Below are 27,597 nucleotides of genomic sequence, written 5' to 3'. Positions count from 1 at the left end.
CACGTAGATATGGAGCGAACATGCAGACTCCGCACAGACAATGACCCGAGCCGCGAATCGAACCTGGGTCCCTGACGCTGTGAAACAGCAGTGCTAACTGTGCTACCCTGCCGCCAATTTAACTAGTCTACCATTTTCTGATTTCATTTGCATTATTGCTCACATCGGTTTTTAAAGGGACCACCTCTACCTTTTAATGGAGTTGTATTTTTTGTGTCAATCTTGACCCAATCAAAAGAAAGCTTTATGCGATGAAGCAACTGTCAAGGGATCAGCAAAAGCTAATACATTGTCTCTTGCTTTTTCCCAAAAGGTTTTTCGAACAGATCTGATCACTGCCATGAAACTCCCTGAAGCATGCCAGCTAAATACGGACGAGTACTACATACTAGCTGACCCATGGCGACAGGAATGGGAAAAGGGTGTACAGGTGCCAGCTAATACTGAGTCAATCCCCGAACCAGTGGTGAGGTAGGTCACAGTAGCCATTGGTTATTATATGGAACTCTTGAGTGGTCCAGGTGCAGCTGCAACAATGCATAGTTTGTGATTCATTAGCTAATCTGTTCAAGTATATTGTTTTGGTATTGGAATGTGCGCAACACCAAGAAGAGCTTTCATTTATTGAGTGACTGCCACATGGGAAGAGAAACCATTGCTGGAAATGGTCTCAGTAAGAAGTCTTACAACACCAGGTTAAAGTCCAACAGGTTTGTTTCAAATCACTAGCTTTCAGAGCGCAGCTCCTTCATCAGGTGAATGAAGAAGCAACACGGTAGCACAGTGGTTAGCACAGTTGCTTCACCGCTCCAGGGTCCCAGGGAGTCTGCATGTTCTCCCTGGGTCTGCGTGGGTTTCCTCCGGGTGCTCTGGTTTCCTCCCACAGTCCAAAGATGTGCAGGTTAGATGGATTGGCCATGCTAAATTGCCCTTTGTGTCCAAACAAAAGGTTAGGTGGGGTTACTGGGTTACAGGGGATAGGGTGGAGATGTGGGCTTGGGTAGGGTGCTCTTTCCAAGGGCTGGTGCAGACTCGATGGGCCGAATGACATCCTTCTGCACTGTAAATTCTATGATAAGAGGTGGGTTCCACAAACACATATATAGACAAATTCAATTTTACCTGCAAAGACTCACATTCAAAGTATCATCTTGCATCATTAAATTTGTCCATATCTGTGTTTTTGGAACCCACCTCTTCATTCACCTGATGAAGGAGCTGTGCTCCGAAAGCTAGTGATTCAAAACAAACCTGTTGACTTTCACCTGGTGTTGTCAGACTTCTAACTGTGCCCACCCCAGTCCAACGGCGGCATCTCCACATCATAGAAATAGTCTGGCCGTGGTTGGATAGGTCAAACAAAGGCAGCCTCACTGTGCTGGACAATGGAGGAGAAGCTTTGCAAGAAGCATGCTTCTTGGGTGTCAAAGGTTACAGAGTGTATAAAGATCAGTAGTGTCCCATGGTCATAGTTATACTAGATGCCACTTTGTTTAGACCTGTTTCAGTCTTGTGGCAGGAAAACCTAATTGGGGAAATTCAAACATGGACGTGCTAGGAAATTGGTAGGGATTTTGTGAATTTTGGGGGTGACCATATTATGGGGAATGCATGGCCAAATGTTACACAGTTGACGGGTTGAAAGTGCAATTGTAGATGTTCTGGGGAGTGATTCCTTTCCATGGGTGGAGGCAGATGAGTTGTGAATGGGTAGAAAATGTGGGTAGTAAAGGATACAAGGAAATGGCCAGGGAAGGTTTTGTCTCTGATTACATGAAATAGCAACGTCAAAGGAATTGGTCATCAACATTTAGAATTTCTGTAGGGCAAAGGCCACGAGAGGCCAAGAGCAGTGAGGATTAGTAATTGACCAACAGCAAGATAGAGAATTTATATCTGTTGGGCTAAAAGACAAAAGGCGAGATTCTCTGGCCTCCCCAAGGCATGTTCATCGGAGGCGGGTTGCTGGCCAGTGGCGGGATCTTCTGGCCCACTGCTGTCAATGGGATTTTCCATTGAATCCACCCCACGCCACCGGGAAACGAATGGCGCGGGTGAGCCGTTGGCAGGACCTGAAGATCCTGCTGGCGTGAACAGCCGGAAGATCTCACCAACATAAGAGGGATATGCAATGAACATCAAATGCTGGAAGGGCTTCAGAGGAGGAAATATGTAAGTAACCGGGAGGTCAGCAGTAGGCCAAAAATAATCAATAATCATTAGCGATTTAATTTCAACTACACCCAAACAACAGAAAGAAGTAACCAAAAGAAAAAAGGAAATTGAGTTTTAACATAGACAATTGGAGCAGGAGTAAACCATTTGGCTATTTGAAACCTGATCCACCATTCATTAGGATCATGGCTAATCTAATCATCCAATGCAGTAACCTGTTCCTGCTTTGCCCTCCAAATCCTGTGATCCCTTTAGCCGTAAGAGCTCTATCTAACTCCTTGAAAGCACAAATGGTTTGGCCTTTGGTAGAGGATTCCACAGTTTCACCGTTTTTTTTTTGTGAAGACATTTCTCCTCATCTCAATCCTGAACAGTTTACCCTGTATCCTTAGGATGTGACCCCTAGTTCTGGACTCCCCCGCCATTGGGAAAATACTTCCCGCATCTACCCTTTTTAGTCCTGTTAGAATTTTATCGGTTTCTATGAGATCGCTCCTTATTCAAGAATATAACCCGAACTCCTCATACATCAGTTCCGCCATCCCAGCGATCAGCCTGGCAAACCGTCGCTGCATAATAGTTTCCTTTATTTAGATTCAGGACCCTCGTCAGAATCATCAACATCACTCTTCAGCTTGATGAAGAATTCTATATTACGGTCACTCATCCATCCCCAAGGGACCTTGCACAACTAAATTGCCAATTATTCCATTCTCATTACACAATACCCAGTCTAGGATGGCCTGTTCTTTTGTTGGTTCCTCAAAGCGTTGGTCCAGAAAACCATCCCGTACACATTCCAGGAATATCTCCTCTAAGGTACTGTTACTAATTTGATTTGCCCAATCTATATGCAGATTAAAGTCACCCATAATTACAGATGTTCCTTTATCGGATGTATTTTAAATTTCCTGTTTAATGTCATCTCCAACATGTCCACTACAGTTTGGTGGTCATATATATAACCCCACTGATGTTTTCACCCCCTTGGCATTTCTCAGCTCCCCCCATACAAATTCACATCATCGGAGCTAATATCCTTCGTCACTATTGTGTTAATTTCCTCTTTAACCAGCAATACAACCCCACTGTCTTTTCCTTTTTTGTCTGTCCTTCCTAAATAGTGAATACCCCTGGATGCTCAGTTTCTATCCCTGGTCAGCCTGCAGCCATGTGTCCGTAATCCCGACTACATCATACTTACATACTGAATTTAGGGAGTTAGGAAAAAGTAGGACCTCAAAGGTAGTAATTGTGGTGATATGCATCATTGTAAATACACAAGGGGTTAATGTAAATACACGTAGACTAGCTAGACACTAGAGGGAGCACCAGAGACATGACACACAGACATTCAACCAATAGGCCAGTAAGATAGGACACGACCAATGGGCATTCACGATACACACAGAGGTGACACTACCACAGGAGGGCATTACACCAACCCATATAAAAGGACTCGGCACACATGATCTTCCTCTTTCCGGTGGAGACACTTCGTGAATACACAAGATTGATTCAACACATCACACCCACCATCTGGATTATAGCAGACTGGTTTGTCAGTTTGAGTAGCTATAGCAGGATTAACAGGAGAGTCGAATCCAAGTAGGAGAATTGTTAACAGGTTAATAAATGTGTTAAAGCTATCTTCAAGTCTGAACCTTCCTTTGTCAGAGTGCCCATCAAGGAAGCAGCTCATGCTACGTCAAGAGCATAAAAAAACAGTAATCTCGGGATTACTACCAGTGCCATGTGCTAGTAGGAGTAGCAATGCCAGGATAGATGTGATGAATGCGTAGCTTGAGAGATGGTGCAGGAGAGAGGGATTCAGATTTTTGGGACATTGGAACCGGTTCTGGGAGAAGTGGGACCATTACAAATCGGACGGTGTACACCTGGGCAGGACTGGAACCAATGTCCGAGGGGGGTTGTTTGCTAGCATTGTTGGGGAGGGTTTTAAAAAATGTGGCAGGGGGATGGGAACCAATGCAGGAAGTCAGAGGGTAGTAAAGAAGGGATAGAAACAAAAGCCAGTAAAAAGAAAAGTGGAAGGCAGAGAAACAGATTGAACTGCATTTATTTCAACGCAAGAGGCCTAATGGGCAAGGCAGATGAACACAGGGCATGGATAGGTACATGGGACTGGGATATTATAACTATTATTGAAACATGGCTAAAGGAGGGACAGGACTGGCAGCTCAATGTTCCAGGGTACAGATGCTATAGGAAAGATAGACCAGGAAATAGAGGATAGGGAGTTGCGTTTTTGATTAGGGACAACATCACAGCAGTACAGAGAGAGGCTATATCCAAGGGTTCGCCCACTGAGTCTTTATGGGTCGAACTAAAAAATAAGGATGAGATCACTTTGATAGGACTGTACTATAGGCCCCCAAATAGTCAGTGGGAAATGGAGAAGCAAATATGTAAGGAGATTATAGATAGCTGCTGGAAAAATAGGTTGGTAATAGTCGGGGATTTTAATTTTCCCAACATTAACTGGGACAGCCATAGCAATAGGCGTTTGGATGGAGAGAAATTTGTCGAGTGTACTCAGGAAGAATTCCTCATTCAATATGTGGATGGCCCGACTAGAGAGGGGGCAAAACCTGACCTCCTCTTGGGGAATAAGGAAGGGCAGGTGACGGAAGTGTTAGTGAGGGATCACTTTGGGACCAGTGACCATAATTCCATTTGTTTTAAGATAGCTATGGAGAATGATAATTTTGGCCCAAAAGTTAAAATTCTAAATTGGGGTAAGGGCAATTTTGGCAGGAGCTTTCAAAAGTTGATTGGGGGAGCCTGTTTACAGGCAAGGAGACAGCTGGTAAGTGGGAGACTTTCAAAAGTGTGTTAACTAGGGTTCAGGGTGAGCACATTCCTCTTAGAGTGAAGGGTAAGGCGGGTAGAAGTAGGGAACCCTGGATGACTCGGGATATTGAGGCCATGGTCAAAAGGAAGAAGGAGGCATATGGCATGCATAGGCAGCTGGGATCAAGTGGATCGCTTGAGGAGTATAGGGCTTGTCCGAGTAGATTTAAGAGAGAAGTCAAGAGGGCAAAAAGGGGATATGAGATTGTCTTGGCAGATAAGGCAAAGGATAATCCAAAGAGTTTTTACAGATACATAAAGAGTGACTAGGGAGAGTGTAGGACCTCTTAAGGATAAACAGGGTCAACTATGTGCGGATCCACAAGGGTTTGGCGAGGTCCTAAATGAATATTTCTCATCAGTATTTACTGTTGAGAAAGGCACGAATGTCAGGGAAATTGGGGAAATAAAAAGTGATGTCTTGAGGAGTGTACATATTACAGAGAAGGAGGTGCTGGAGGTATAAAGCGCATCAAGATAGACAAATCCCAGAGACCTGATGAAATTTATCCCAGGACGTTGTGGGAGGCTAGGGAGGAAATTGCCGGCCCCCTAGCTGAGATATTTATATCATCGACAGCCACAAGAGAGGTGCCTGAAGATTGGAGGGTAGCAAATGTTGTGCCCTTGTTTAAGAAGGGCTGTAGGGAAAAGTCCGGGGCTCACCGACCGGTGAGTCTTAGTTATGTAGTGGGTAAGTTGTTAGAAGGTATTCTGAGGGACAGGATCCACAGGCATTTAGACAGGAAAGGGCTAATTAGGGAAAGTCAGCATGGCTTTGTAAGGGGAAAGTCATGTCTCATGAATTTGATTGAGTTTTTTGAAGGGGTAACCAAGAAGGTAGATGAGGGTAGTGCGGTTGCCATTGTCTACATGGACTTTAGCAAGGTCTTTGACAAGGTACCGCATAGTAGGTTGTTGTAAAAGATTAAATCTCACGGAATCCAGGGCGAGGTAGCCAATTGGATACAAGAATTTAGGAGGCATGGTTAGTAAATTTGCAAATGACACCAAGATTGTAGCATATGGATAGCGAAGAAGGTGATATAAGATTCCAACAGGATCTTGACAATTGGGCCAGTGGACCGACGAATGGCAGATGGAGTTTAATTTGGATCAATGTGAGGTGATGAATTTTGTTAGATGAAATCAGGGCAGGGCCTATTCAGTTAATGGTGGGGAGTTGGGGAGAGTTGCAGAACAAAGAGCTCTAGGAGTACAGGTTCATAGCTCCTGGAAGTTGGAGTCACAAGTGGACACGGTGGTGAAGAAGGCATTCAGCAAGCTAGGTTTTATTGGTCAGAATATTGAATACAGGAATTGGGACATCTTGTTGAAGTTGTACAAGACATTGGTAAGACCACACATGGAATACTGTGTTCAATTCTGGTCACTCTAGTATAGGAAGGATATTGTTTAACAGTAAGATTGCAGAAGAGATTTACGAGAATGCTACCAGGACTTGATGGTCTGAGCTATAAGGAGAGGCTGGATAGGCCAGGACTTTCCCCCCTGGAGCGTAGGAGGCTTTGGGGTGATCTCATAGGGGTCTAAAAAATAATGAGGGGCATAGATATGGTAGATAGTCAACATCTTTTCCCAAAGGTAGAGGAGTCTAGAACTAGAGGGCATAGGTTTAAGGTGAGAGGATAGAGATACAAAAGAGACCAGAGGGGAAATTTCTTCACACAGAGGGTGGTGAGCATCTGGAACGGGCTGCCAGAGGCAGCGGTAGAGGCGGGTACAATTTTGTCCTCTATAAAGCAGTTAGACAGTTAAATGGGCAAGGTGGGTATAGAGGGATATGGGCCAAATACAGGCAAGTGGGACTAGCTTAGCGATAGAAACTGGGCGGCATGGATCAGCTGGGCCTCTTTCCATGCTGTAAACATCTATGACTCTATACCTGTTTATGATTAATTCATCCACTTCATTGCGAATGTTCCGTGCATTACGGCACTTATTTGTCCTGTTCCCATTATTATTCACTGTGGCCATGTTTCATCCTTGCCCTTTATTTCTCTGCCTATCACTTTTCTTATTTCCCTTTCTGTCTTTTGTTCTTATCCCTGTTTTCCTCTCCTCTGACCCTTTGCTTAGGTTCCCATCGCCCTGCCAAATACTCCCCATAGGACATCAGTCCCGGTCCTGCCCAGGTGCTATCCGTCCAGTTTGTACTGGTCCCACCTCCCCTAGAACCCATCCCAATGTCCCAGGAATCTGAAACCCTCCCCACTTTTTCAGCCATGTAACCATCTGATATATCCTGCTATTTCTGCTCTGAACAGCACGTGACATTGGTAGTAATCCTGAGATCGTTACTTTTCAACTTATTTCCTAACTCCCTATAGTCTACCTTTAGGACTTTATCCCTTTTCTTTACCTATATAGTTTGTACCAATGTGTACTATAACCACTGGCTGTTCACCCTCCCACTCCAGAACCCTAGCACCAGGGAAACAAAATACCATCCTGGAGTCTCGTTTGCGGCCACAGAAACACCTGTCTATTCTCCTATAACTATTGCATTCCCACACTTTTTACTCTTCTCCCATGCAGCAGAACCATCCGCGGTGCAACAATTTGGCTGTTGCTGCTTTCCCCTGAGGCATTCCCCCAAACCGTATCCAAAACAGTATATCTGTTTTGCAGGGTAATGGTCAGAGGAGATTCCTGCACTGCCTGCCTAGACCTCTTGCTCTGTCTGGTGGTCACCCAATCTCTTCCTGCCTGTGAAGCCTTAGTCTGCGGTGTGACCACCTCTCTACATGTGATGGAATACTCTCTCCACTTGCCTGGATGAGTGCAGCTCCAACAACACTCGAAGCTTGACACCACCCAGGGCAAAGCAGCCCGCTTGATTGCTCCCCCTTCCACAAATATTGAATCCTTTCAATAACATTGCACTGTGGCAGCCATGTGTACCATCTACAAGATGCACTACAGGAACTCACCAAGATTCCTTCAGCAGCACCTTCCAAATCATGAGCATGGCCATCTAAAAGAACAAAGGTAGCAGACACATGGGAACACCAACATCTGGAGATTCCTCTGTGGAGAGATAGAGTTGTTTCTTACCCCTGGGCTGCCAGAATCAAAACTGAAACTCTTTTGGACTCAAAAGCATTCCACTGGGATATAATTCAATCATCACCTGTTACCACTCAGAGTACTGCCTTTTGGCTAATTCATTGGGCAACAGCCAATTAATCAAACCCTCTCTCTCATTGGTGCCGCCAAGTGTGTGGTCTCTTGTTTAAACCAGCACAGGTTAGCCAAAGTGATCGATCTTGTAACTTCTGGCTTCTTGTGATAAAATTAAAGATACGTGCTGCTTGCCTTAAAGAGACATTAATTGTCCATGGATCAAAATAAGGACAGCAAGAAAAAAGAAAGGGGAAATAAGGGAAATAAACAGGAAGGACCCACACAGCACACACAATCCAGGCTAACAAGCCAGTGCAGTGCTGCACTGTCAGAAATACCATCTTTCAGGTAAGATGTTAAACATGGCCCATCAGCTCTCAAGGTAGACCTAAAAGATCCAGTGTCATTACTTGGAAAAAAAAGCAGGGAAGATGCCCCCCATTCTAGCTAATATTTATTCCTCATGCAACCAATACCTGAAAATAGATTATCCGGTCATAATTACATTGCTCATTGCGAGACCTTGCTTTGTATAAATTGACTGTCGCGTTTCCTACATTACAACAGTGGCTACAGATCAAAAATACTTAATTGGCTGTGGAGCATTTTGGAATGTCCTCGGGTTGCGAAAGCTGCTCTCCAATATCCCATCTTCAGAGCAGGGAAAGGAGAGTAAGGTTAGAAGATAAAGGAAGATAGTCTCACCAGTAGAACAAGTTTCAAACTGAGACCCTCCCATCAAAACTACTTTTAAGGAATCATAGCATCAGGGGTTCTTTTAAAGAGGCATCCCTCTATGTATATTTATTTAGTTCACCACAAGAGACTGTAATAATTTGCTTTGGTAATAATTCAGTACGGCTTTGATGCCTGCTTTTCAAATCAATTTGATTGTCAGTTGTTTCATTTGAAAATTACCATGCTGTTGATCAGTTAACCACAATCAGAGAGCGGCCCTTTAAACAGATGAGTTTCCTGGGAGGCTTAGAAAGCCGGGAACAGAAATCTCCAAACATTCAGCTGTAATACTAGTAGTCGTCAGTGCAGCTTTTTCATTCTGTCGCTTGTGCTTTCTAATTTTCCTGGACATTACCTCTTTTTGATGACACCAACAATACACTGCGCTCTATCAGTGCTTTAACACCAGTTAAAAGAGGTGCCACTAAAATTAGCCAAAAACAAGCGTTTGCTACTTCCTTTTAAAATGAGGTTGCGATCCAAACTGTAAGGCGAGACTGAATGATACATTTGGGATCTTTCAGTTTGATGAGTCTTTTAGATCTTCTGACTGTCTTATAAATTGGGTATGAGCCAGCATCAACTCACTGCCAACAGATTCAAGCTAACAGCAACAGACTGACAAGACTTGCACGTTAACCAAAATGACCAATTTAGTGCCAGAGGGTAGGTGATGTGAACAATGGGAATATCTAAAACTGAGATCAAGGCATTCAGCTAAAGCATAGTAGATGGAGCTTTATTCTGCAATTACGTGAGGGGCTACCGTAACTGAGGTTTTAATAACGTACACCTGACTAGTGCACACAGTCCATGCTAGCAGTTTAATTGAAATATCATTGATAGAGAGTCATACGGCCAGATTTTGGCTACCAACATAGGTAGCTTAACTTGGGAAATTTCCTGGCTAACTGGTCCGGCCTTAGTTAAAAAGTGTCCCAATACACACACGTTTTGCTTCGGGGGTTGTGGGGGGTGGGAGACGGGCCTGCTGACCCAGGGCACAGAGCAGCAGTGGCCACCGGAGTGGACATGTGCTACGGCAGGCTGGTTAGAAGACCTACCACAGTTCTAAAATGTTGCGGTTTCCATCCAGTATCCTCGCCATAGTTGGGGTCTGGTCTGGGATAGTAATAATCAGTTACGAGCAAGGCGTGTGTGAGGCTTGCTTGAGTACAGATTGATAGAAATTATTGGTAGGTGGGACATGAGAATGTAGTGCATTGAGCAATGGATGAGGCTTGTGGTGCAGATGGTAGGATATGCCATTTGAAGATGAATTAATTAATTCCCTTGACATTCAATGGCATTACCATCACTGAATCCCCCACTATCAGTATCCTGGGAGTTACCATTGACCAGAAACTGAACTGGACCAGCCGTATAAATGCAGTGGCTGCAAGAGCAGGTCAGGGGTTAAGAATCTTATGGCGAGTAACTCCCCAATGCCTGTACGGAATCTACATGGCACATCAGTGGTGTAATGGGATACTCCCCACTTGCCTTGATGAGTGCAGCTCCAACAGTACTCAAGACATTTGACACCATCAGGACAAAACAGTCTGCTTGATTTGCACCCGTTCCACAAATATTCAGTCTCTCCATCACTGATGCACAGCGGCAGCAGTATGTACCATCCACAAGATGCACGCAGGAACCCACCAAGGTTACTGAGGCAGCACTTTCCAAACCCAGGACCACTACTGTCCAGAAGGACAAGGGAAGCAGACACATGTGAACACCAACACCTGGATTTTACTCTCCAGGTCACTCATCCTCCTGACTTGGAAATATATCATGATGTGGAGATGGCGGCGTTGGACTGGGGTGGACACAGTAAGAAGTCTTAACAACACCAGGTTAAAGTCCAACAGGTTTATTTGGAATCATGAGCTTTCGGAGCGTAGCTCTTGATGAAGGAACTACGCACCGAAAGCTCGCGATTCCAAATAAAACTCTTGGACTTTAACTTGCTGTTGTAAGACTTCTTACTGGAAATATATCATCATTCCTTCACTGTTGTTGTGTCAAAATCCGAGAACTCCTTCCCTCACAGCACTGCAGGTGTACCTACACCACAGAGACTGAAGCGGTTGAAGAAGGCAGCTCACCACCACCTTCTGAAGGACAATTTTGATAAGCAATAAATGCTGTCCTAGCCAGCGATGCTCACATCCTGTAAATTAATAAAAGATAATTCAACTTGACAATCCATATGAGATCGTTAAACCTCTTGTTCTGAATTCTTGTTTCTGGCATTGATCTCCACCCCTACTTGTTTCCATTGCCTCCTCAGGCTCTGAATGGAAGAACTCTGCAGATAAAGACATATCGCTGTCTTTCCAGCTCTTTCACCAAGACGTTTAACGTAATACCTGAAAACGTTGGTGTGTGTTCTCTCGCATTTTAGCTATTACTGAAAATATCAAAGTGGAGATTTTGAATTTTCAAATGACACCCATGGCTTCTTGAGGCCACAATGCATCTCCCCTTTTCAGAGGTGCAGGCTGACTTTAAGTAGCACTAGCCACGAGTAATATCGGGGCCCCTGATGATGTGCATAGCAATGGAACAGCAGGGGTAGTGCTGGCTGTGCGCAGAGATCTGATCGGAGCAGCAGCAGCAAAAAAATTAACCATGCAATGCAACAAACTGATGTGAGTTACTCGCGTGCCGTGATCTCCATACATGTTTTCAAGGGTTATCAAATTTCCCTCCCATTGAATGCATTAGCAGAATGGACTACTGAGTTGATTTATGTCAACAGAATCTGACACACTGACGTAAAACAAATGACTATCAACATGAAATACTGAATGTTGACATGCTTGTTGCTTCTCCCTAAATAGGAAGAATCCTGTGCTGTTATACTGGATAACCTTTGTAAGATAGATCATTGTCCTGGAAAGTTTGATGAGAACTTAATCTGCCAAATAGATTCATTGAATCAAACAGTTATATCTTTCAACTCCACAAGCTGTTGAATAATGATTTTTGCACCACGTTGTGCAGTGAGCTCACTTAGCTTTCAATCCCATGACAATGGTTAGGAAAGATGTTATAGGTCAATGATGAATCCTATGGAGTTTGTCAATTATTGAATATCAACAATTAATCTCACATTTCTCCAACTGAAACGTATACATTGGAAAAAATATGTGGACAGTTATATATTGTGATATATCCTATCTTCACTGTGTGCTGATTGGATGGAATCGTGACATGTACCGAAATATAATGTTTCAATATGGAATGTTGTAAGTGAAAGGATTCTGGTAAAGAAATCCAAACTCCTGGTAAGAGAAAGTGGAATGTGCATTTAACTAACTTCATGCGTTAACAGGTTAACCTTCAGTGCTTCTAGTCTGGATTCAAATTCAACCAGGAAAAACACCATATTGACAGGATAAACATCCACTCTGTCTCTTTGCTGTTTGCAAAATTAATTTAGACAGTTCCAATCAAATTCCCAATGAATTATTTGTGATGGCGTGGAATCCATCATAATTCCACCTAACATTTAGCATGTTAAACAACATCATCTTTGTCCAGAGAAATCAACAAGACTCTCTGTAGGTAAGACGTCGTCCTCATGGAAGAATTAGCTTGAGGAAAAAAAACTGCACGGTTGTCAATGAGCCTTCTTGGTTTTCTTTGAGAGAGTTTGGATATTGTTTCCTTGGTCTTTTGCCATGTGCGTCTGTATATCTTTCCCAACAAATTAAAGCAAGAGCAGTGGTTTGTTAGATGCAAGTCCTTTAATTTATGGATGCCATTCGTGGTCTGCACATTGTTTGTAAGAGATTCATCTTCCTTCCTTGCGATGAGATGTTAATTATTACACAAAGGGAGGTTAGGAGCTCTGGGAAAGTCAGGTTCAGGCAGCAGATCACATGTTTCAAACGCCACATGTGTTTCCCAAATGACATGTTGGTCTCTTAAGGTGACTTGCAAAAAAAAGAATAGTTGCAAATTCTGCTTTTTTTCTTTTAGTTGTGAACATTAGCACAGATACATGTGGAGCTGTGTCTCTTTTGTGGTAAGCTGCAAAGGACGTTTTAAAATGGAATTAATCATGTGCAGAGCTCTTTCAAACTCATTCTCGCTGAACCTAGGCTTTTGAGCCCAATGTGATCATTTTCTATTAAGGCGGTATGTTAGGAATTATTACTTTGTATAAATAGGTGAAGCTCAGTGCTTCTCCGCACTGTGAGCGACCAATTACTATCACCAGTTGAGTGGTGCTTTTCCATGGAAGGGATGAAGAGATCTGAAAGGCGAGTTTTCACTCCTTCCAACCCAGCCTCTTTTACGCACCTTCTCAGAGCCAGTATTATAACAGCAGTGGCGAAAAGTGGGCCAGCTGTTGAGTGCTATTGGATGACTCACAATTGAGGGTGTAATAATAAAGTACATTATAGAGCAAAATGTTGCATGCTTTTGGATCCTGAATTGAAATGTGCCTTGTAGATGCTCACTGCAGCCGCTTGCCTGAGTTATGAATAACTTGCTCTTTCTTGTAAAATGAGACGGTAGAATTCACACTCTTGCCAACCACATGAAATATCAACTGGAAATCGACACTGCCATCCAGACAGGAAGCGTGAGCCCCTAAAGTCCAGCCTGATTGTCTGAATTATTTCTACCTCCCTATTTGGGATACATTGAGATCAACTTGGATGATTCAGAAATTTGCTGCAAAGTTTGACAAGCCCTAAAATTGGAATAGCATTGGGATCCACTTGGCATCCTGAGGCAGAGTATGTGGAATTTTCGATGGCATTAGGACAACATGGCTTGGTTCTGTAAGCTACAAGATTGGCAGCATGCTGGCATAGCATTTGGGTTTTCTGGCACTCTGCATTCTTGCAATTATGCTCAACGTAACTGCATCGTCTGTATATTAATTGTCATATTGAGGGGAGTGGAGTGAAAAGAAGCCAATGATTCATGGTATTTCCTACGTGTTTGCCCCATCCTGCAATAACGCATATTAAATTGGATGCCATTATCAGGGGGATGGAGGGAATGGGAAGAAGGTTTTCCACATGAACAATGGGATGAATGTTTTCAGTTGTGTCACAATCCCAATGGCAGCCTCGATTCTGGGCTAGGAACACAGAGCTGGCTGTGGAGCTAAGTCTGCTGCAATCTTCTCAGAGGCGGACAATTAAGAAGCCACCTCCGGGAGTTCTGATAAATTAAGGATGCCGGGCGGACCAGGGAAACAGAAGATGTCTGGCTAGCAGCCCCATTGAGAGGTGGGTGTTGCTAAAGTAGACAGGAGAATGCGAGGCCACCTCAAAATGGAGGCCCTCTCTCTGGTCTTAGGAAAAATTCAGAACCACAGATGGCTAGAGATGTCAATGTGCGTATGGGTTGGAGAGGGGGCGGGGGGGCTTACAGCAACAGTTATGGCTATCCCATTCTAACTGGTTTTGTTCTGAGATGAGTAGGCTTGCTGCTGCGGGTCCAACTCCCAACTGCCTGCAATCCCGTGGCACCTTCAACTTTCCCCCAGTTGGCCAATAATGGACCAAATTGGCCACCTGCCAGGTAGCTGACCAAACGTGCAATTTTCCAGTTTTGCTCTCAGTCCCGCCCCTGAGGACCTGGAAAGATTCAGCCCAGTCAGTCCGCAAGTGACTTCATATACCCACAATCCCTGGCAGCATAAATAGACAACGCAAGTGGCCTTAATAAGTAAGTGCAGAGAGCTACAAGCAGAGAAATAAGGAACAGCTGATAAACATTCAAATAGTTCAGTGGGAAAGAAGGGTAATAAAAGAAGAAGGAGTGACTCATTGCTGGGTTTAATTTTTGAATTAGCAGTTTTCAACTGAATTCTTCGTTATTGCAAAAACCCATTCGATGTTCTGCACAAACTCTTTTGGATGACACAGCTGGATTTATCATTGTTGACATGTCTGAACAGCCCTCAACTGCGTAAAACAATTTTGATACAAAACAAATAGTAGGGGGATCAGGGGATATTTCTTCCATTTCTACCCTCTGTCCAGGGACCATAGTTGACTTCAGAGAAAACAAAGACCTAATATCTCATGTACTAAACCATTTCCAGTTTTATAGATTTACCAATGTAAGCATCTCTTCTCCAGTTTTGTCCCTTCCTTTCCTGATGGAAATCCACTGGTACCCTGCACCATTTTTACAGGCATGAATCTAGATAGAATGTTTTAGTTGACTATTCCACTGTGATGGCATGAGCTAGATTTTGCTGATTTCCAACATTGCCACATGTGCAATATCACCGCAGGAGTAGAAACCATGGCTTTTTTCCTCTATTTGGATTCTGGATAACAATGAGACCACCACCTGAAGCCATTTAATGTGTCCACTCCCTGTCTCTTGCTCTTTCAATGAATCTCTCTCTCTCCCCAGATTCTCTCTCTCTCTCCCCCAGACTCTCTCTCTCCCCCAGACTCTCTCTCTCCCCCAGACTCTCTCCTCCCCAGACTCTCTCTCTCCTCCCCAGACTCTCTCCTCCCCAGACTCTCTCTCTCTCCTCCAGACTCTCTCTCCCTCCCCCGGACTCTCTCTCTCTCTCTCCCAGAATCTCTCTCTATCCCCAGACTTTCTCTCTTTATCCCCAGATCTCTCCCTGGCTTTATATGTCATGTGCTAGCTCAGTACAGACCAGTGCTTGAACTCAGAGGTTCATGCCTCAGTAGTGGGTACATTGACTCACTGAATCTACCAGTAAGATTCTTTAAGAGCCAAATTCATGCGGCAATGGAAGCTACTTGACTGTGAGTGAATACCATAGCTGAGGCCTGACCTAAACCTCACTGACAACTTCTGGGTCCTTTCAGGAGAAGTCACTGGACAGTCTGCAGAAGGGAGAAGTGTAGCAGATTTTTACATCTGTAATCAATGGGGCGGAGTTTAATTTTGCTTCCCTGCCAATTCCTTAACTCTGTACTTGGGATTGTTGAGGTGGGCTCACTAGGTGGACCCAACAGGTGACTAAATGACTACATCACAACATAAATTAGCACATTAATAGTTAGTAGTTCAATTAGAAATGTTCATCCAAACTTAAAGATTTTCTTAAATTTAGTTCTGCAGCATCCCAAATTAATTTCTACTTGAGTCCTTTCTGAATTGCTTTCGTCTGCCTTATTCAGCTGCTTCTCAGTTTGCCGAAATACATGATAGAATTTAATATTCAGTTTAAGAGTGAGAAACTTTTAAATTAAATAGAAGGAATTGCAATGAAATGAAGATAGAGTCAGCTAAAGTGGACTGGGCCGATAGATTAGCGGGAAAGACAGTAAAGAAGCAGTGACAGATGTTTAAGGAAGTAATTCATGACTCTCAGCAGAAATATATCCCAGTAAGGAGGAAAAATTCTAAGAGAGGGATAAACTAAACATGACTAGCCAAAGAAGTTAAGGAGGTTATTAAGTAAAAGAAAAAGCATATAAGGAGGCAAAAGTCAGTGAAAGCCCTATAGTCTGAGGTAAGTTCAGAATCCAGCAAAGGAGGACAAAAACGACAATAGAGAGAAAATAAACTATGACGGCAAACTAGCAAGGAATATAAAAACTGATGATAAGAGCTTCTTTAAATATCTAAAAAGGGAGAGAGGTCAAAGTGAACACAGGCCCCTCAGAAAATCAATCTGCGGAGACAGTTATGGGGAATGAGGAAATGGCAGAGGAGTGAAACAGATATTTTGCATCAATGGTGGAAGATACTTCAAACATCCCATTAATACGAAAGAATACGGGGCGAACAATTAAATACCATCACCATCACTCGAGAAGTAGTATTAGACAAACTAATGGGGTTAAAGGTAGATAAGCCCCTGGCCTACGGCTTGCATCCTAGGATCCTAAAATAAGTAGATACAGAGATAGTGGATGTGTTGGTTGTAATTTTCAAAAAATCCTTGGATTCTGAAGTAGTATTGGAGGATTGGAAAATTCCGATGTGACACCCTTATTCAAAAAAGGAGGGAGGCAAAAAGCGGGAACTTTAGGCCGATTAGCTGAACATCTATTGTTGGAATCAATTATTAAGGAAGTAATAGCAGCACATTTGGAAAATCATAATCTAATCAAGCACAGTCAACATGGCTTCATAAAAAGGAAATTGTGTCTGACTAATTTAATTTTTCAAGGAAGTCTCAACCAGAGTGGATAGAGGGGAACCAATAGATGTGTTGTATTTGGATTTCCAGGAGGTGTTTGAAAAGGTATCTCACAAAACTTAAGTCATAAGATAAGAGCCCATGGCGTTGGAGGTAGTGTATTGGCATGGATAGAGAATTAGCTAATGGGCAGAAAACAGCGAGAGGGGCTAACGGGTTATTTTTCAGGTTGGCGACCTGTAACCAGTAGAGTTCTATAGGGATCAGTGCTGGGACCGCAACTTCTTAAAAATAAATTTAGACTACACTATTATTTTTTTACAATTATGGGGCAAATTAGCATGGCCAATCCACCAACCCTGCACATCTTTTTAGGTTGTGGGGGTGAGACCCGCGCAGACACGGGAAGAATGTGCAAACTCCACACGGACAGTGACTGGGGCCGAGATCGAACTCGAGTCCTCGGCGCCGTGTGAATGCAGTGTTAACCACTGCGCCACCATGCCGCTCCCAGAGACCGCAACTGTTTACAACATATATTAATGACATGGAGGAAGGAAGCGAATGTACTGTAGCCATATTTTCAGAGGACACAAAAATAGGTGGAAAGACAAGCTGTGAGAAGGATACAAACAGTTTGCAAAGAGATCTTGATAGGTTAAGAAATGGGCAAAAAAATTGGTAAATGGAGTTTAATGTGAGAAAAAGTGAAGTTGTTCATTTTGGAAGAACAGTATTATTTAGATGGAAAAAACTGCAGAAAGCAGCAGCACGAAGCACAGAGCTGCAGCAGGTAATCAGGAAGGTTAATGGAATGTTGGTCCTTATTTCAAAGGGGCTAGATTTGAAGTGTAGGGAAGCCTTACTGCAATTGTACAAGGCAATGGTAAAACTTCATCTGGAGCACTGTGAGCAGTTTTGGTCCCTTTATTTAAGGGAATATATTTCATTGGAGGCGGTTCAGAAGAGGTTCACTGGGATAATGTTTTTCAAAGTTTTTGTTCCTGTGATCCACTTTTGCCAACTGGCTAACTTTCCTGACCCATGCCACATTCGCTCACTTTTAATGTGAAAGGAGAGCCAGCTTGGTCCTCACGATCTCGGAGCGGCTGCAGTCTATTCTGGAGGGGGATGATGAACAGCCAGGGGAGAGTGAACAGCCAGCTGTCGTGGTGCATATAGGCACCAACGCTATAGGTAAAAAATGGGATGAGGTCCTATAAGCTGAATTTAGGGAGTTCGGAGTTGAACTAAAGAGCAGGACCTCAAGGTCATAATCTCAGGATTGCTACCAGTGCCACATGCTAGTCAGAGGAGGGATGGCAGGATAGCTAAGATGAATAAGTGGCTTGAGGGATGGTGCAGAGGGAAAGATTCAAATTCCTAGGACATTGGAACCGGTTCTGACGGAGGTGGGACCAGTACAAACTGGACGGTCTGCACCGGGGCAGGATTGGAACCAATGTCTCAGGGGAAGTGTTTGCTAGTGCTGTTAGGGAGGGTTTAAACTAATATGGCAGGGGGATGGGAACCGATACAGGAAGCCGGAGGGAAGTAAGTTGGGGGCAGAAACAAAAGGCAGTAAAGTGAAAAGTGGAAGGCAGAGAAACCAAAGACAAAAATCAAAAAGGTCCACATTACATCATAATTCTAAAAGGGAAAATAAATGTCAGAAAAACAAGCCTGAAGGCTCTGTGTCTCAATGGGAGGAGCATTTGCAATAAGATTGATGAATTAACTACGCTGGCGATCATTAACGGATATGATCTAATTGGGATCACTGAGACGTGGCTCCAGGTTACCAAGGATAGGAACTCTACATCCAGGGGTATTCAATATTCAGGCAAGATAGATGGAAAAGAAAGGGAGATGGGGTAGATTTCCTGGTAAAAGGGGAGATTAATGCAATAGTAAGGAAAGACATTAGCCTGGATGATGTGGAATCTGTATGGGTTGTGCTGCGGAACACCAAAGGGCAAAAAACATTAGTGGGAGTTGTGTACAGACCACCAAACTGGAGTTATGAGGATGGCATCAAACTGGAAATTAGAGATGCATGCAGTAAGGGTACGACAGTTACTATGGGTCACTTCAATCTGTATATTGATTGGGTTAATCAAACTGGTAGCAATGCAATTGAGGAGGATTTTTCTGGAATGTATAAGGGATGGTTTTCCTGATCAATATGTCGAGGAACCAATTCAAGAGCAGGCCATCCTAGTCTGGGTATTGTACAGTGAGAGAGGATTAATTAGCAACATGGTGACATGAGAACCTTTAGGGAAGAGTGACCATAATACGGTAGAATTCTTCATTAAGATGGAGAATGATACAGTTAAGTCTGAGACGTAAAGCTAACTTTGATGGTATGAGATGTGCATAGGCTAGGATAAGCTGGCAAAGGATACTTAAGGGGTTGACGGTGGATAGGCAATGGTAGACATTTAAAGAACACATGGATGAACTTCAACAATTATACATCCCTGTCTGGTGCAAGAATAAGGCAGGGAAGGTGGCTCAATTATGGCTAACAAGGAAATCAGAGATAGTGTTAAAGCCAAAAAGGAAGCATATAAATTGGCCAGAAAAAGCAGCAAGCCTGCAGATCGGAGAAATTTAAAATTCAACCGAGGAGGACAAACTGATTAATTTGGGGGAGCGGGGTGGGGGGGGGGGGGGGGGGGGGGGGGGGGATAGAATATGAGAGTAAGCTTGGAGAAAACATAAAAACTGACTGCAAAAACTTCTATAGATATGTGAAGGGAAAAAGGCTGGTGAAGACAAATGTAGGTCCCTTACAGTTAGAATCAGGTGAATTCATAATGGGCAACGAAGAGATGGCAGACCAGTTGAACAAATACGTTTGGATCTGTCTTCACTAAGGAGGACACAAATAACCTCCCAGAAATACTAGAGGACAGGGGGTCCAGTGTGAAGGTTGAGATAGCTAGATTCTTGATCAGTAAGTCAATCCAGGGTTGCGGGGAAAGGGCAGGAATGTTGGATCAGCCATGATCCTATTGAATGGCTCGAAAGGCCGAACGGCCTACTCCTATTCATATTTCTTCTGGTCTTATTTGGGATTGGTTGATTTTTGGAATGAGATGATCTGTGGGGCTGATTAACCTGGAGAAGGTTTTGTCTCCATTGAGAGATCATCACTAGGAACAACCAGATTTGAATGGGAATTTGCTTCCTCCAGCAGGTGATTGCATGCTGCAGTCGATTTTTAAAAATCTCCTGTGGTGCACTCCAATCCGGTGTGACAGGATAATTCTTGAGACAGAAATTAGTAGAACAAATGGAATTGGTACCTCACCACCCTGATTGTAAACATGGTAAAGAGGCATGGTTATGACAACAATTTTAAAACCTAGCTTTGTAATTTTTTAGTCCCAGTACTTGGGAATGTGCATATAAATGCAATCAGAAATCTAATGTTGCAGGTCAGAAAAATGAAGCTACCCACTATTGATTGGATTTGACTATACTCTCGTCTCCACTCCGCTGCCCCCCACCCCACCACCACTTAAATATCATTCAGTCCTTGTCGTTTAGAATCATGTGATGCAGCATTTTGTACAGACTATGATTACTCCAAATCCTCAATCTGTCAAACTTTGAGCACTCGTAAAGAACCCTGCCTCATATTGCACCACAAGCTAATGGTCCACCTTGCTTAGATAATCATCTGCTCAGGAAGAATGTTATCGTGCGGCCGGGGACCCAATAATGGGTGGAAAAGCCAGAGCGATGCCGCGTCGACCCTCTGCAGGGCCGTCAACCGCATTTTCCTGGGCTTCGGCAACTCTAAATCGCCATCAGGGCTGTCATCCCTATTAAGAACAGTCATCCGCCCCCAGGAGCTGCAGGCCGATCAGAGAGCCGATAGTTCAACAGTCTCAGCAACATCACTGGGAGTTGGTAGCTACACTTGAAGCAGGGGATACCATGGAAACAGGCTGCCCCTCCAACCAGAAAAGTGGCATCTGGGGGCACTGAGGTGGTGGGGGGGGGGGGGGTGGCGGGTAGCTGGTGCCGTTGCCACTGGGGTGACCATTGCTGCCGGAGATCCTTCCCTGGGCCCCAGAGTGCCAATTAGGTTTGTACACTTCAATCAGGTCGCTCCACAGTCTTCTCTGCTCCAACAGAACAACCCAAGCCTGTCCAACCTCTCTCCATAACTTAGTTCCATCCCAGGCAACATCCCGGTGAATCTCCTCTGAACCCCCTCCAGTGCAATCACATCCTATCTATAATCTAGCAACCAGAACTGCACACAGCTGTGGCTTCACCAAAGTTCTATATAACTCCAATGTGACCTCCCTACTTTTGCAATCAATGCCTCAATTGATAAAGACAGGTGTCCCATATGCTTTTTACACCACCGTATTAACCTGCCCTTCCGCCTTCAGAGATCTATGGACAAAAATTCCACGGTCCCTTTGTTCCTCAGAACATCCTAATGTCATGACGTTCACTGAATACTTCCTTGTCAAATTACTCCTTCCAAAATGTATCACCTCACATTTTTCAGCGTTAAATTCCATCTGCCCATTTGACCATCCCGTCAATATCTTCTTGTAACCCAAGACGCTCAACCTCAATGTTAACCACCCGGCCAACCTTTGTGAAATCCGCAAACTTGCTGATCTTATCCCCACATAGTCATCTATGTCATTTATATAAATGACGAATAATAGGGGACCCAGCACAGATACCTGTGATGCACCACTAAAGCAACCTTCTGCATTCACCCTCTGTCTCCTCCAACCTTAAAAACAAAAATTTAGAGTACCCAATTTTTTATTTTCCCCAATTAAGGGGCAATTTTAGCATGGCGAATCCACCTAACCTGCACATCTTTGGGTTGTGGGGGTGAAACCCACGCAGACACGGGGAGAATGTGCAAACTCCACAAAGATAGCGGGCGCGATTCTCCGCTCCCCACGCCGGGTGGGAGAATCGCGGGAGGCCGCCCCGGCAAATTTTGTGCCCCCCCCCCCCCCCGGGGCTCGGAAGAATCACCGCTCGCCGTTTTTCACGGCGATTCTCCGACCCGGATGGGCCATGCGGCCTGCCGTTTGCGGCCGTTACACGACGGCGGCAAACACACCTGGTCGCTGCCGTCGTGAAACGGGAGTGAGAAGCCCGTTTGGGGCTTGTAGGTGGCCTAGCAAGGAAAGAGCACCACGACTGCTCTGGAGGGGACAGGCCCGCGATCGGTGCCCACCGATCGTCAGGCCGGTGTCCAAATCGGACGCACTATTTCCCCTCCACCGCCCCGCAAGATCAAGCTGCCACGTCTTGCGGGGCGGCTGAGGGGAAAGACGGACACCGCGCATGCGCGGGTTCGTGCCGTCAGCGTCATGACGTCAGCTGCGCATGCGCGGGTTGGAGCCGGCCGGGAGGGGAGAATAGGGGGCGAGGAGCGGCCTCCGAGGCCGTCGTGAAACTCGGCCGAGTTCACGACGGCCCTCCCGATTTTTCCCGGGAGCGGAGAATTCCACCCCTTATGTCTCCTACAACTAAGCCAATTTTGAATCCACATTTTCAAATTACCCTGTATCCCATATGCATTTGCCTTTTGTATAAGTAAATTGAAGGGGTGTAGGTTAGGTTGACCTTAGATTAGGATAAATGGTCGGCACAACATCGTGGGCCGAAGGGCCTGTACTGTCCTGTACTGTTCTATGGGTCTATGGTCTATGGATTTCTTACAGTATTTACAACTCTTTGATTTATATTGTAAGTCTGATCCTCCTATCTTTTCTCTAATTTTAACCTTCTCAGAAAGCAGTGAGTCATAATGGCTTTGCCTTGACTCAGACTGCAACACCCACATCCAATAGCACTCCTCGAGCCACTGACTGTAATTTTTGTAGCTATTTTTTTAAAAAGCCACTTGGTGCACATTGGCAGCAGTAAGCTCACACTAGCAGAAACGGCTGGGCCTGCCAGAAGCTTGTGCTGATGGCCATCTGATCCATTTTCTCAACGGTGTGGAAGAGTGTTTTACTGTATTGAAGCAGGATCCGGATCCAGAACAAGGTGCTGGACACCTGCCAAGATTTTATATGCCTGCCTTCAGAGGTCTTTGTGGCTTATGACTTCAGTCAGTGGAAAATGTGAATGAATTCCATTGACAGCACTCTTTTGTTTGATAAATAGCATCAATATCTAATTGAGCAGTTTGAAGTGGAATCATTTTTGTAGGTAACTTTTAACAAGTGGCCAAAAAAAGCCACGCATTTCCTCAGCAACATATTCCACATTCTTCATCAGACCACACTGGCATGTTACAGTCCGAAGGAGCACAAAATGGAATCCTTTTAGCAACCTTCTAGACACATTTATCAAACAGCCTTTACTTTCACCAATTTTGCAATCATTTTACAAGCCATTTGTTTTCAAAATATAATTTTATCATTTGTACTTTCAAAATGTGTATGTAATAAAATGATCCAGTGACTGCTTTGAATTCTTTTGAGAAAATGCTGGAAGAATATAATGAGATTTTTGACTTCCACTTTCATACTCGCTGGTAAAGCATAAACACTGTTGTTTCCTGCACTTGACAGCATTTCAAAGTTAATTAAAGTAATAACTGTCACAGCCTGAGTTGTGATCTCAACATTGAGAGTAATGCATCCTAGTTTTAAATTTTACTTGTTTTTTTATTGTTCAGATTCAGGCGAGCAGTTTTGGTTGAAGAGGCCATTCATGCTCTGAATGACACCTTCAAGTGTTTAAAAACATGAACCATGGGTGGTGTGGGAAGATGTGATTGGAATCAAAATAGTTAAAGTTGTATCCCTTGTCACATTTGACATTTGATAAAATGTAGGCGTTCTACTTTTTGACTTCATTCAGGTCTAAAAAAAGTTATTTGTTTCTCATATTGTTTCCTCTTGTTGACAATACAGTGTGCATATTGAACTCTTTTTGGTACAAATGAAAATCCTTTCCTTGCTTCCCCTTCCTTCCCCCCATTCAGGCAAGTATTGGATTCCCATTCAAAAGATCTCCTCAGTCTGAATTCCCAGTTCATGACTTGTTGAATGGGTTTGGGTTTCTGAGTAATGGCTGTCCTACACTCTGGGCTGGATTTTCTTAGAATTGGGAGACTCCATGGAGATGAAAGAATTGCAGCCTGGACATAATTCTGGCCCTGTTGCCAGTGGCCCTGGTTCCCCGGTGTGGGCTGGTGAGGGCTGCACCCTGCCTTCCTGAACTAGTCGACTTCATTGTGGATATAAGCATCTCTTAACCATCCGCAGTTGGAGTCGGACCAGCGTTTAAAGAACTTGTGGTTCAGGGCCCCTCAAGAGGCATTGTAAACCATAGTCTGAATGGTGGAATTCTTTAAAAGGTTAGTTCAAAAGGTCTGACCCACGCCCCTCATGCCAAGTTATGCCCCTCCACCTACATCTCATGGGTCCTCATACGCTCCATGCCAGGGCTAAATCGCTGGCTTTTAAAGCAGACCAAGGCAGGCCAGCAGGACGGTTTAATTCCCGTACCAGCCTCCCCGAACAGGCGCCGGAATGTGGCAATAAGCGATTTTCATTTCATTTTTTTTCATTGCATTTCAGTGTGATGCCACCACCAAACACATATTCCCCTACCCTTCTGTTTCAGCATTCCAAAGGGACCATTCCCTCTTTGATACCCTAGTCCAGTGTTTTTCAAAAAAGATTTCCCCGGGACTCACTTATACCTTCATGACCAACACCGGCCGACCTTCGCGACCGATGCTAGTTGACTTTTGCAACACACCATTATTGCTTATCTTAACTGCAACAAATGCGCCTGCTTGGTTCTCACAATCTCACTAGCTTTGTCGTTCAATGTAACATTTCTGCTAAGGACTTCAACTGATGGTTTTAAATTCTCGCTGCATTCTTTGAAAAAAATCAATAGGTTTGTCCTCAAAGGGGCGGCACGGTGGTTAGCATTGTTGCCTACGGCGCTGAGGACCCGGGTTCGAATCCCGGCCCTGGGTCACTGTCCGTGTGGAGTTTACACATTCTCCCCGTGTCTGCGTGGGTTTCGCCCCCACAACCCAAAAGATGTGCAGGTTAGGTGGATTGGCCACACTAAATTGCCCCTTAACTGGAAAAAATAATTGGGTAATCTAAATTTATTTAAAAAAAGATTTGTCCTCAAACTTAGTCTTCAAATGCCTTTGAAGTTGAGGGTTTAAACTTTCATTTGCCAGTAATTTCCTGCAAATAACACATGGACTTTACATCCTGATTTGCATTTGCACAATTAGCAAAGCCATACCTCAAAAAATCATCTTCATACTACCTTGTTCCTGATTTCAGTTTCTTCTTAATGGGGAGTTCACCAGAGGCCTTGAAGCTCTGTACAGAGCGAACACTAGTACTGCTTTGTCCTACCATTGACTCTCCTGCGCAGCTCTCTCCAGCAGATTCAGTTGTGAGATCCTGACCTGTTTGTTTCTTTGGTCCTCTCTTCCTTATTAAAAAATAACCCATCTTCAGTTCTTCACACTGCAGCTTGCTTGCTGGCAGCTACTAAATTGAGTAATTTCTCCTCTGTGATTTTGCACCCAAAGCAGGCATTTTTTTTTCTTTGAAACTTGATTTCAAGTACTTGATTTTATGGCTTTTAACTACTGAAAATTAAAGCAATTTTAGTTGAAAACGCACATCCTTACATTTACACACAAACTTTGTTTTAAATATATTCCCATTTCTTTAGAAATTTAAACAAGTAAAAAAAAATACAATCAAAAATACAACTTTACAAAACTATTACTTTAGGCAAGATGAAGTAACTTGTAAAACACACACAATGTCACAATATTTCTTACTGGTTCCACTGCATTGACCTATCCAAACATTCAAGTCATCTCCTCCATTCTCATGAAAAGCACTTCCTGGTTTCCAGAGAATGGTGACACAAAGTGATGATTGTGTAGGTTTCTTCCACTGTTGACATGTGTCAGCCGCATTAACTGGTCTCATTTCATCGGTATTCCTGGCTGACAAATCTGGCCTGGCTTCCTTCTCACTGCCCAGTAGCTGTTGCTGTCGTCAGATGCATCCACCCCAGTTACTGACTGCTGACCATTTCCCGACCTGTACTTCACATCGTGGGAATGCAAGCAGACATTGTGCTGGCCGTTGATCGGCTTGATGACGGAGTCGCAGTTCACATACTGCTGATCAGTGGCAGGGGGCAAGCCAAGCAGTGCGCAGAGGTCAAGCCCCAGAACAGAGCTCCAAGCTGGAGTCACCACAGTTAGCGTCATGTGCCCACATGGCCGCCAATCAGCCCCTGCCTCCCCCGCGCCAGGTGACCAGCACACAGCCCAGCGTTGCGCAGCCCCGCCTCCTCAAACGCCACAGCCAATCAGGTACTGTCTGAGGCCAGCATTCTTAAAAGCTAGTCACGGCCATTGGGCATTTTTTTCCGTGATCAGGAAAGCCACAAACGGCCACTCTGCAACCCTCCCGAAAACCGGCCCGTGACCCGATCCCAAGTTTGAAAAACGCTGCCCTAGTCAACTCTTTAGTCAAGTCCACCATTTCGGAAAGCACCGTTCCATGCAAACACAGGAGATGCTTCATCTGCGCTTTAGTCATCTCTCTTCTCACTATCCAAGACCCCAAACATACTTTACAAGTGAAAAATCAATTTACTTGTATTAAATTTAGTCTGCTGTATTCCCTGCTCATGATATGGTCTCCTCTACATTGGGGAGACCAAGCACAAACTGGGTAAGCATTTTGCGGAATACCTCCGTTCAGTGCACAAGACCACCATGAGCTTCCTGTCACTTGTTATTTCAAGTCTACATTTTGCCGCCACTCTAACCTTTCTCTCCTTGTAGTATTTCAGTGAAGCTCAACAGAGCCTCATCTTTCTGCATTTCCAACCTTCTGGACACATCATTTGAGTTCAACAATTTCAGATCACAATTTCTGCCTCCATTTTGCTTCCTGCTTTTGGACAGTTTGGTTTTTATTTTTAAATTTTTTTTGTTATTCTTTCATGGATGGACTTTGGGTGTCGATGGCAAAGCAAGCATTTGTTGCCTGTCCCTAATTGCCCTTGAATTGACTGGCGTGTTAGGTCATTTCAAAGGGCAGTTAAGAGTAGGCCACATTGCAGCGAATCTAGACTCACATGTAGGCAAGACCAGGTAACGATCGTAGATTTCCTTCCTTGAAGAACATTAGTGAATCAGATGGGATTTTATGACAATTAATGGTAATTTCATGGCACAATTACTGAGACTAGTTACATATTTCAGATTTATTAATTGAATTTAAATTCCATCAGCTGCCCTGGTGGGATTTAATCCCATTCCCCCTGAGCGTTAGTCGGGGTCTCTGATTAGTTCCGTGACATTACCACTACACCATCCTTTCCCCTTTCCCATTGTGTTCACATGGCTGCTATGCAGCCATTCACACCTCATCTGGACGCATCTTTTGTTTTTTTTTTACCAAACCCATTACAATTCTATTTGACTTTGTACCATGAAACCTTTCTTCATTTAATTTACGCTG

At 44.0% G+C, this 27,597-nt stretch overlaps 1 protein-coding gene across 12 annotated transcripts in view; it reads left to right on the top strand.

Moving 5' to 3' along the window:
• Nucleotides 1-27,597, top strand: part of jade2 (jade family PHD finger 2) — a 204,093-nt gene that overhangs the window by 76,841 nt on the left and 99,655 nt on the right. For 10 of the 12 annotated variants that reach the window (XM_038795873.1, XM_038795874.1, XM_038795872.1 and 7 more), the window contains one exon: nt 314-471. In XM_038795873.1, coding sequence (XP_038651801.1) covers nt 314-471 — 158 coding nt within the window. Of the gene's footprint in view, nt 1-313; nt 472-27,597 lie in introns of those variants that run through there. The other 2 variants (XM_038795878.1, XM_038795879.1) reach the window with 2 other exon arrangements.

This window comes from Scyliorhinus canicula, chromosome 4 (genome assembly GCF_902713615.1).
Source record: "Scyliorhinus canicula chromosome 4, sScyCan1.1, whole genome shotgun sequence".
Taxonomy (NCBI): domain Eukaryota; kingdom Metazoa; phylum Chordata; class Chondrichthyes; order Carcharhiniformes; family Scyliorhinidae; genus Scyliorhinus; species Scyliorhinus canicula.
The sequence above is the reverse complement of the archived record's forward strand: the minus strand, read 5'-3'. Positions and strand labels throughout refer to the sequence as shown.